At 37.9% G+C, this 12,068-nt stretch overlaps 1 protein-coding gene and 1 pseudogene across 4 annotated transcripts in view; both read left to right on the forward strand.

Moving 5' to 3' along the window:
- The window catches only part of PTPN4 (protein tyrosine phosphatase, non-receptor type 4), a 251,583-nt gene that overhangs the window by 38,707 nt on the left and 200,808 nt on the right, over nt 1-12,068 (forward strand). For all 4 annotated transcript variants that reach the window (XM_003792635.2, XM_023514802.1, XM_023514800.1 and 1 more), the window contains one exon: nt 4,220-4,374. In XM_003792635.2, coding sequence (XP_003792683.1) covers nt 4,237-4,374 — 138 coding nt within the window. In that variant the 5' untranslated portion in view covers nt 4,220-4,236. The remainder of the gene's footprint in view (nt 1-4,219; nt 4,375-12,068) is intronic.
- On the forward strand, nt 4,494-5,932 carry LOC100947572 (annotated as a pseudogene).

The raw sequence follows: 12,068 nt of genomic DNA on the forward strand, positions 1-12,068 counted from the left end.
TTTTTTTTTGTAGAGATGAGGTTTCACTCTGACTTAGGCTGGTCTTGAACCTCGAGCTCAGGCCAGTCCACCCGCCTTGGCCTCCCAGAGTCCTAGGATAAGCAGCATGGGCCACCATGCCCGGCCCAGGACCATTTGTTAAAATGACCACCCTTCTTCCCTTGGATCGCTTTTGTGCCTTTAATAAAAATCAGTTGGCTGTACTTGTGTGGTAACTTGGTTTTGTTCTACTGATCTGTGTCTCTTCTCTGCCGTTACCACATGGTCAATTACTACCACTATATAATAAATCATAAAATTTGGGCTAGGCACAATGGCTCATGTCTGTAATCCTAGCACTCTAGGAAGCTGAGGAAGGTGGATGACTTAACCACTGGAGTTCGAGTCCAGCCTCAGCAAGAGTGAGGGCCTGTCTCTACTGAAAAAACAGAAAAATTGGCATGCTGGCGGACATCTATAGTCCCAAGTACTTGGGCGGCTGAGGCAAGAGGATCTCTTGAGCCCAGGGGTTTGAGGTTTCTGTGAGCTTTGACTCCATGGCATTCTAGCATGGGGCAACAGAGAGTGAGATTGTCTCAAAAACAAAAACAAAAACAAAAAACCCCCACCAAACCCTAAAGTCTGGGCATGTGATTTCTATTTTATTCTTTATGAATGGGAATAGAATTACTCCCACTTTTATTTTTCAAAATTGTTTTTGCTATTCTGATTTGTCTTTCCATATAAATTTTAGAATAATTTCTTTATCTACAAAAAAAAAAAAACTGGAGTTTTGTTAGAAATTGTATTAAACCTGTATATCTACCTGGAGAGAATTGACATCTTTACTGAGTATTCCAGTCCATGAACATGGTTATGTCTCTCCATTCATTTAGATCTTTGATTTTTTTATTAGCATTTTATAGTTTTTGACATAGAAGTTCTGTGTGTTTTAATAGATTTATACCTAAGTATTTCATTTGTTTTGTTTAGCAGTTGCAAATTGTTATATTTTAAATTTGATTCCACATATTCATTCCAGTCAAAATATAATTGATTATTGTAGATGATGTTTTCCTGAGACTTTGTTCAATCACTTATTAGTTTTAGGTGTTGTAGAACTAATATGTCATCTACACATACAGTTTTATTTCTTCCTCTGTTTGGTGTGGGTTCGTTTGGCTCTTAATCTAGATTCTTGAGGAAAGAAGTTAGATTTCTGATTTATTTCCTAATTTCTGTTGTGTATATATATTGTTATAGATCTCCTTGTTAGCACTGCTGTAGCTGTGCCCCACAAATTTGATATGTTGTATTTAATTCAGTGTATCTTTAAATTTTTCTTGAGATTTTCTCTCTGCTCTATGGATTACATAAACTCTAATTGTTATAGTTTTTGTTTGGAGAATTTCCTTTTATCTTTCTGTTACTGATTTCTAATTTGCTTCCTTTATTCTCCAAGAACACACTTTGAGTGATTTTAATTTTTAAATATGGTTAGAATTGTTTCATGGCCCAGTATATGGTCTCTCTTAGCAAATGTTCAATGGGCATTTAAAAATTATATGTATTCTGTTTTTATTGGTAGTGTTCTAAAATGTTCATTATTAGATTCTATTGATTGATGTTTTTATTAAGTTCTCTTATAGTCATTTCAGTTATGTGGTTTTTGAATCATACTTTGCAGCTCTGTTGGATGGTATATTCACATTTATGATTGGTTTGCCTCTTGACCATTTTATAATTATGTAATATCTTTTTCCTTGTTCCTGTGTATTTTCTTTGTTCTGAAGTCTACTTTATCTGATAGTAATATAGTTATTTCTCTTTCTGTTGATTGTTTCCATAATATGTCTTTTTTCATTCTTTTATTTTCTACTTGCCTATATTACAATATTTGAGGAGAGTTTCTTGAAGACAACATTGTAGTTGGGTTTTTCTTCTTTTTTTCCTACTCTGCCAATCACTGTCTTTTATTTTCATTCATCTATCTATCTATTTATCTATTTTTTGAGTCTCACTTTGTTGCACTTGGTAGAGTGCTGTGGCATCGTAGTTCACAGCAACCTCTAACTCTTGGACTTAAGAGATTCTCTTGTCTCAGCCTCCCGATAGCTGGGTCTACAGATGCTTGCCGCAACACCTGGCTATTTTTATTTTTATTATTTTTTTGAGACAGAGTCTCACTACGTTGCTCTCACTAGAGTGCTGTCGCATCACAGCTTACAGCAACCTCAAACTCTTGGGCTCAAGTGATTCTCTTGCCTCAGCCTCCCGTGTAGCTGGAACCACAGGTGCTCACCACAACACCCAGCCATTTTTTTGGTTGCAGTTGTCATTGTTGTTTAGCAGGCACGGACTGGGTTCAAACCTGTCACCTTTGGTGTATGTGGCTGGCACCCTACTCACTGAGCTATGGGCACTGAGCTGCCTGGCTATTTTTAGAGGCAGGGTCTCGCTCTGGCTCAGGCTGGTCTTGAACCTGTGAACTCAGGCAATCCACCCACCTTGGCCTCCCCAGAGTGCTGGGATTATAGATGTGAGCCACTGCATTTGGCCCAATCACTGTCTTTTATGTGGGAGAATTTACTTGGCTAGCTCTTCCTTGTAAAAGTACTATAAGTATTTTCCTCTGTGTTATTTTTATACTTATGTAAGATTGACTTTTACTTTAAGGGTTTTTTGTTTTTTCTATATAGTGTCTTGTCTGTTGCCCAGGCTAGAGTGCCATGACCTTAGCTCATAGCAACCACAAACTCCTGGGTTCTAGTAATTCTCCTGCCTCAGCCTCCCAAGTAGCTGGGACTACCGGTTGGTGCCACCTCACTCAGCTAATTTTTCTATTTTAGTAGAGACGGGGTCTAGCTCTTGCTCAGATTAATCTCAAACTCCTGAGCTCAAAGGATCCTCCTCCCTTAACCTCCCAGAGTACTAGAATTACAGATGTCAGTCACCATGCCTGGTCTACTTTTTAGCTTTAATCTTTTAATATAAATAGTATGTAAGAGATCAGTTCCTCTTATTAAATACCAATTTGAAATGCTGGTTTTTTTATTATTATTACTTTGCTCACTCATTCTTACTGCTTGCTGGAATTCAATGGAGTGATCACAGCTCATTGAAGCCTCACTTAATTGCCTAGACTTAAGCAATTTTCTTGCCTCAGCCTCCCCAATACCTGGGACTATGGCCATGTACCCCTTTGCCTCCCTACTTAAAAGGATTTTTTTGGAGGCCTGGTCTCTGTATGTTGCTCCTGATCTCAAGCAGTTCCCTTGTGTCAGTTTCCCAAGTAGCTAGGGGATTACTGGCATGAGATATTGCCACCAGCTTGCTTACTCATATTTAAAAATTCCAAATACTTGTATCTATTTCTGGTTTAGTTTGTTTTCTTTCTCTAATTGTCATTTAAACAGAAGTTTTATGAGTTTTAAAGTTTTAGTCCTTGAATGCCTAAAAGTATTTTTATTGTTATTGTTTCTCCTCCATGAATGTTAATGTCTTAAGTATATAAGTCTGTGTTTTAAATAATTTTCTTTTGGAACTTTGAAGCAGTAGCTTCATTGTTTTTTAGCATTTAGTGTCGCTAATATCAGTGTGATTCTTATTCTCTTAATATTATTATTTTTCCCTCCTTGGTTAAAAATTCAGAAGCTGAGATTGATAGCATTAAGTTTTCTATTTTGTTTTTTTTCTTAGGAATAGTAAGAATAATACTATTAGAGTTAGGTTGAGTTTGAAGATAGGTACAATAAAGAACATTGTATTTTAACAAAAACCCAAATTTCCATGTTTCTACAAAATCTTAAGTTTTTTAAAAAAAGAGAAGGACCCTCTAGTAATCTTCTTTCCTGGTGTCATTCTGCCATATTTTTAAATACCTGCATCAATGAGGAACATTTAATTACCTGAAGTAGTACATTCTCCTTCCCCTTCTTTGGGTACTCCTAAGTTTACATATTTTGAGATGGAATATGACTTCTTGAAAATTTTGTGTATTAAGTCTTCCAAATGGAATAGTTTAAAATAAAACTTTTCTTCAAGGCAGTTGGTAATTTTATTTTAGATAATGTACTATATCTCATATCTGAACTCTGCCTACAGTGTTTATCTTGGTGTTTCAGAATTTATAACCATTTTCCACCTAACTTTTAATTGAGAAACATTTAGTAACGTTGCCTTTTAAACTACTTCATATCTTCTTTTTATTTAGTGACTTTTTTTTTTTTTTTAAACTTAGACCTTGTGTGGACAGTAATGACCTCACGTTTCCGATTGCCTGCTGGCAGAACCTACAATGTCCGAGCTTCAGAGTTGGCCCGAGATAGACAGCATACAGAAGTGGTTTGCAACATCCTTCTTCTGGATAACACTGTACAAGCTTTCAAAGTTAATGTAAGTATTTTATATCTCTTCAGTCATCTCTGGGTATACATCTGAATTCAGATATATTTTGAAAATAGAACCATTAAGTTGTAGTATAGTTTGAAAAGTCGTATTCAGTTAAGAAAGTCTTTTGAATGCAGATTTGTATTGATGCATGTTCGTGTTCAAACTGGGTCTTTAACACCAGCTTGACCAAGTCTTGTCCTCTCCTCTTCTGACATCATGTCCTTTACTACTTGTTTCACCACCTTCTCCAGCAATTATCGGTCCCTGGGCTCAGTCCAGACGCCCAGCTACAGTGTCTGGCCTGCCAGCAGCGCAGCCAGTGTCTATGCAGGTGCCAGAGGCTCAGGCTCCTGGATCCCCATGTCTTGCTCCACCAGCTTCTGGGGCAGCTGGGGGTCTGGGGGCCTGTCCATAGGGGGCATCCAGACCAAGAAGGAGACCATGCAAGAACTGAACAACTGCCCACCTCTTACCTGGACAGAGTGAGGAACCTGGAGACTGATAATCAGAGGCTGGAGAGCAAAATCTGGAAACACCTGGAGAAGAAGGGGCCCCAGGTCAGAGACTGGGCGCATTACTTCAAGACCATTGAGGACCTGAGTGCTCAGATCTTCGCCAATTCTGTGGACAATGCCCGCATCGTTTTGCAGATTGACAATGCCTGTCTTGCTGCTGATGACTTTAGAGTCAAGTATGAGACAGAACCAGCCATGTGCCAATCGGTGGAGAGTGACATCCATGGGCTCCGCAAGGTCATTGATGACACCAATATCACTCGACTACAGCTGGAGTCAGAGATAGAGGCTCTCAAGGAGGAGCTGCTTTTCATGAAGAACCACGAGGTGGAAGTAAAAGTCCTACAAGCCCAGATTGCCAGCTCCAGGTTGACTGTGGAGGTAGATGCTCCCAAATCCCAGGACCTGAGCAAGATCATGGCAGACATACAGGCCCAGTATGATGAGCTAGCTTGGAAGAACCAAGAAGAGTTAGCCAAGACCTGGTCCCAGCAGATTGAGGAGAGCACCTCAGTGGTTATCTCACAGTTTGCTGAGGTTGGAGCTGCTAAGACAATGCTCACAGAGCTGACGCCTACAGTCCAGTCCTTGGAGATTGAACTGGACTCCATGAGAAATCAGAAATCCAGGTTGGAGGAAAGCCTGAGGGAGGTGGAGGCCTGTGACACCATGCAGATGGAGCAACTCAATGGGGTCCTGCTGCATTTGGCGTCAGAGCTGGCACAGATCTGTGCAGAGGGGCAGCGCCAGGCCCAGAAGTATGAGGCACTGCTGAACATCAAGGTCAAGCCTGAGTCTGAGATCGCCACCTACCACCGCCTGCTGGAAGACGGGGAGGACTTGGTGATGCCCTGGACAGCAGCAACTCCATGCAAACCATCCAAAAGACTACCACCCGCAGGATAGTGGATGGCAAAGTGGTGTCTGAGACCAAGGACACCAAAGTTCTGAGACAATGAGGCAGTAGAACAGCATGTCCTTATACCAATAAAGAGTTCAGAGGTCACTGGAAAAAAAACATTTTGCCTACTGGACATTGTTGACAAACCAGCACTGTGTTAGGGTTAGAAGAGTAGATCAATAGTATATGAGTGGTTTTCATAAACATGCTTGAGGGTACCTAAAAGGAATTTGTTCTTCTAAATAATTTATACATTGCAAATATAATTTTACATGTTCTGTCTGTGAATAAAACTTTTGCTAAATAAAGATAACTGATAGTCCTGATCTTATTTGAGTATCTCTAAAATACTTAACAAATGATTTGCTCATCCTGTTTGTGTCTGGCTTCATTTGCTCATTGTTATTTGTGCGTTTCACGTGAGTGGTGTGTTAACAGTACTTAGTTCATTTTCATTGCCATATAATACCTTTTTATGTGCAAATATATCACAATTTGCTTATTTATTTATTGTTGGGGATTCACTGAGGGTACTAAGAACCAGGTTACACTAACTGCATTTGTCAGGCAAAGTCCCTACTAACACTTACTTTTTCAGTTTACTCTTGGTACTTATTTGGATCATTTCTATTTTGAGCTCTCACAAAAAATATTACTGTGAATATTCTTATGCATGTCTTGATATATGTAGTCCCCCTTTCCATTTAAAAATTTTTCAACCTGTTGAAAAGGTAAAAGAAGAGTATAATGCCTTTTACCTAGATTGACATAATGTTAACATTTTGTACATTTGCTTTTTCTTTCTTTCTCTCAATATGGTAGTTTTTTTTTTTCTGAACCTCTTGAAAGTAAGTATTAGCGCTTCACTCAAAAGTACTTAGCATCCTAAGAATCTCCTAAATGACCACAGTACCATTGTTATGTTATACACAGTACCACAGTAATAACCTTTAACATTCTGAGATTAATAGTGTCTAATCTGTATTCCATATTCAAACTAGAATTCCTTATTCTTGTTTTCCAAGTCTCTGAGGTGATACTATATCTCTGAGGTGTGCCCTGCTGTATTACCTAAGGATTTCTGTACTTTGAAACCTTAAGTAATATATTAATCTTTCTTATTTACCTTTTTTTTAGCTTAAAATTTCTATCCCTATTACTGTGTAACAGGATCACTAGTTTATGTCAGATTCCAAGCCATTTCACATTGGAAAAATGGCTTCAGAATAGTGAAATTTGCATCATTAAAAGTACTTTTGAGTCTTGGCACCTGTCGCTCAGTGGTTAGGGTGCTGGCCAAATACACCGGGACTGGTGAATTCAAACCTGACCCGGGCCTGCTAACAACAGCAACAACAACAACAAAAATAGCTGGGTATTGTGGTGGGCGACTGTAGTCCCAGCTCCTAAGGCAAGAGAATCGCTTAAGCCCAAGAGTTTGAGCTGTGATGCCACGGCACTCTACTGAGGGCAACATAGTGAGACTCTGTCTCAAAACAAAAGTACTTTTGAGATTATCTAACATACCCAATAAATTGTGCTTGTCTGAAAAGTTAAACTTTTAATGTCTTTTGCATTTTATTACTAGATAGTTGAAATACAGATTGTCAATAATATGAAATGAAGGGAATTCTGCTTCATAAAAATTTCTAGTTAATAGAAACTCTTACATATTCAGTTTATATAAGAAAATGAAATTTTTTTCCTATTATTGACTCATTAGAATTCTTTTTCAGGGGAGTATAAACTCAATAACTCTTGTTTTAACTTGATATTATTTAATATTTAGCTTTTAAGTTATAGTTTTGTACTTGTTTTTTAAAATATTGCAGAAGTCTTTGCTGTGTGTGATATTGTGAAATACATATTTGGTCTTTGTTTAATTTCCTGACATACAACTCCTAAAATCCTTGGAATCTCCAAAGTCATCTTTTTGTATGCCAATGATTGATATCTTTAGGATGGGGCAAGTCACCAGAAAGACCAAGGCATGTTAGAGGGTTGGTACTTCAGCCCTACCCTCCAGCTTCTGGGTGAGAAGGGATAAAAGTCAAGTTGATCACCAGTGGACAATGGTTTAATCAATCATACCTATGTAATAGGTATAAAAACTTAAGGACAGGGTTCTAAGAACTTCTGGATAGCTAAACACGGGGAAGTTCGGGGTGGGGGGGAGCGGTGTGTGAAGATGGTGATGCACCCAGGGGGCATAAGGGGAGTAAGGGTGCCTCTTCTCCCTTACCTTGCCTTATGCATTTATCTGTTGCCCTTATAATATCCTTTATAACAAGTTAATAAATGTTTTAAGTGTTTTTCAAAGTTCTGTGAGCTGCTTCAGCAAATTAATCAAACCCATGGAGTGAGTCATGGGAACCCCAACTTGAAGCTGGTCCATAAGACTGTCTAGGGGCCTGGACTTACAACTGGCGTCTGAATGGGGCAGGGGATGAGGCTGTATAATCTTGGGGAATGAGCCTTCAACCTGTGTGACCTGACATTATCTTGTGTCAGAATTGAGTTGAATTATAGGATACTCAGCTGGTGTCTGCTACTTGGTGTGTAAGGAAACCACCCACACACATTTGGCCATAGAAGTCTATTGGTGGTGGTTGTGCTGGTGTGAGAGCAGAGGAAAAAGATGATTTTGAGTTTTTTCACTAAGTGTTATATTTTCCAGCTAGAATAAATTTTCTGTTGATCAGTAGTATGATGTATATTTCAGTATACTAATAATCAGTGCACTATCTAGTTGCTATTTTATAAAAACATGTTTAATGTATGTGTATGTTTATATATTTTTAATATGTATGATATATATTGAACTGTCATTTTCAGTAGAGTTGAATATATTACTAGAATGCTAAAAGTACTGTGGTGCTAGTAACTTTCTGTACGATTATCACAAGCCATGAATAAACTTCCTTTAACAAGTATTTATGAGATACTACCTTTTGGGGATGTGGTACATTTATTCCTCTCGATATGTGAACACAAGCCATTCAAACTGAAAGATTTGCTTTGTGCTTCTTTGTAGTTGTTAATATGTTAAATTACGTGAATTACTCCCCAGTTATATAGTTTACAATCTATGGAATGATATGTGTCAGTCTGCAAATTAATCGAGGATTTGAGATCTCTGATTTTTTTCCTGTCCAGTAAGTGTCAGAAATTCTCATCATGGCCAGCATCAATCTGTTCATGAGAAGGACAACCACTGCATTTTCTTTGGAGATTACTAAGCAGTGATTTATTTATAAAGTCAGCCATTGAGTCAATTGCATTTGGTGAAAGATTTCCCTGTGGGGAAATATGCATTGTTGCCAAAGCCTGCTTTTTTCTATCTGGTAGTTATCTCATAAAAGCTATTTCTGTATCTTTTCCTGGGGGAAGTAGATGTGATAATGTAGTTGATATGATTTCACTAGATCTTGTTTTTTTCCTGCTGTGGACAGAGGCATGAGATAAGCCTACTATCACTAGGCTTGAGTTGGCTTCTTTTTCTCCAGGTTCAAATCCCATTTTCAGTGTGGCTTTGGTACAGCTATTTATTTGCTGTACCAAACCTGTGGAGTATGTTGTCCCCCTAATGCCATGAATGCATTATCAATTCACTAAAAATATGTTCTCATTAAATACAGTAGAACTGCCATAGTTGACTACCTTCCTTATATTGACAGCCTCCTTCAGTTGACCTAATTTTCATAACTCAGACACGTACCACATGTATGTACAGTAGGCCTTGTTCCTACTGGGCCATTTATTATGTTGACACCCTCAGTATGTTGTCCAGTTTGTTGGAGTCCCTCCATTGATCAACTTACGGAGGTTCTTCTGTATTTTTAAAAAGTATAGTCCATATTACATGTATCGATTATTTTTCAGCTTGTATTTTCTACTATTGCTTCAGTACAGCTATTTAACAGTAGTATGTGTGACAAGGAAGGGTTGGGGAGAACCAGCATGTTCTAGTTACTGTGAACATGTAAGAGTTTGCGTCAAAACTTAATGGCATAAAACAACCATTTGATATCCTTGGGGATTTCATGGGTCAGGTATTCACGCAGATATAGCTTATTTTTGCTCTATAATGTGTCCAGCCTCAGCTGGAAGACTCAAAGGCTGGAGGCTGGAATCATTTGAAGATTTACTTGCTTATATGGTTGTTACCTGAAATTTTAGCTGAAGCACCTATATATGACCTATCTGTATGTTCGGCTTCTTTATAGCATAGTGGTTGGTTTCCAAGAGTAATCATCCTTAGAGAAAGAGAGCCAGATAGCTATATTGCCCTTCGTGATCTGGCCTGGGAAGTCACATAATATTACCTTCACTGCATTTTATTTGTCAAGACTATCAAAGTCATGCTCAGAGTCAAGCGACAGAAATTAAACTGTTTCTTGATAAAAAGTAGCTGGAGGATCATATGGGATCAGAAATATTGTGGGCTATTGGGAAAATACAGTCTGCCAATATGGCTCTGGTGTAGGCATCTACTTTGCCCCAACCAAAATCACTTTCTACACCCATGTCCTACCTAGGAATTTTATCCCAGAACTGTCTCCCTTACTTCTCAAGGAGTAGCTAACATATTAAAGGTCAGAGATGAAAGGGGAGTTTAATTTTATTATTTACCCTTTGTGTTGTTTGAGTTGTTTATATAAGTGTTATACTTCTTAAAAAATCTATGTGTATGTGTGTGTATATATATTTTAAATTTGATGTACATCAGTTTATTTTTATTTCTTTGGAGACAGGGTCTCATTCTGTCACCTATGCTAAAGTGCAGTGTTGCCATCCTAGCTTACTGCAGCCTTGAACTCCTTGACTCAAGCCACATGCCTCAGCCTCCCCAGTGGCTGGGACTACAGGTGTGTGCCACACCTGGCTAATTTTCTTCCTTCAGTTTTTTATTATTGTGTTGCTCAAGTTGCTCAGGCTGGTCTCAACCTCCTGGGCTTAAGCAATTCTTCCTTCTTGGCCTTCCAAAGTGCTAGAATTATAGACATGAGCCACTGTACCTGGCCATACGTTTATTTTTTGTGTGCATGTGTATGTAATTGACACACACACACATATATACACATACACACACACAGTTCTATCTGGAAAAACTATTCAACATTTATTGTAAATAGTTTATTCAGTGTATGTTGTTTAATGCAAAATTCTACAATTGTAGGTGCTTCTAACCCTATAACCATAGGGTTGGTGTTTTTGTTTGTTTTTTGAGTCTCATTCTGTTGACTGGGGTAGAGTGCCACGGTGTCAGTCTAGCTCACAGCAACTTCAAACTCCTGAGTTCAAGTGATCTTCCTGCTTTAGCCTCCTAAGTAGCTAGGTCTGTAGGCATGTGCCACCATGCCTGGCTAATTTTTTTCTGTTTTTAGTAGAGTTGGGATCTTGCTCTGCTCAGGCTGGTCTTGAATTCCTGACCTCAAGCAGTCTTCCTGCTTTGGCCTACCAGAGTGCTAGGATCACAGGCATGAGCCATTGCAACCGGCCAGGTTAAAGTATTTAAAGAAAAGAGAGAACAAAGCTTATAAATTGAGGACTTTTTTTTTTCTTTTGCCTACATTGTATTTTCCCTCCATTTACTTTTTGGAAATAACGTTATTTTAAAAACACTAAAGCTGTGCTTTAAAGTATTTTCTTTTATATATCCCTATGTACCCAATAAAGAATAACTGATAGTTTTTTTAATGATACCAGTACTTTAGTTGTTTAAGATAGAGTAATTACAGATTTTTGTTTCATGAAATAAAGAGAAATTAATACGTATTCTAGTAAGGTGAGAACATGGGGAATATGGGTTAATGAATACTTCAGTTGGCTAAAGCTTTCCCTTTTTCATCTGTTAAAAGTATTAGTTAACCAAAGTTAGTAATACAAATGGAATTATGCAGGTGAAGGTGTTAAGGAGATAAACCTGTGATGCTAAAAGAGTACAAGGATGATGGATTTAGTTAAATGAAACACTTTATTTGGAATCATTCTATAATCATATTTTAATTTTTTATTTATTTTACAGTCATATTTTTAAAGAAAGATAAAACTTTGAGGATTTCTGTCAAAAATTCTACATTTATAACTATTTGTAATAGTTGTTCTATTGATTTTGCTTTACAAATGAGAATATAGGCTTAAAGTCTTTAGGTTACTTGCTGAGTCAAAGGCAGAGCTCAGACTGTGTGTGTAGGCGTGGCAGGACCCCTTGTCTTCAACACTTTAACTTTTATTACTTAAGTATAGTTTATTGTCATTTCTTTTTTTTTTTTTTTTTT

The sequence above is a fragment of the Otolemur garnettii genome, unplaced genomic scaffold (assembly GCF_000181295.1).
Source record: "Otolemur garnettii isolate 467f Iridium unplaced genomic scaffold, OtoGar3 scaffold00059, whole genome shotgun sequence".
Classification (NCBI taxonomy): domain Eukaryota; kingdom Metazoa; phylum Chordata; class Mammalia; order Primates; family Galagidae; genus Otolemur; species Otolemur garnettii.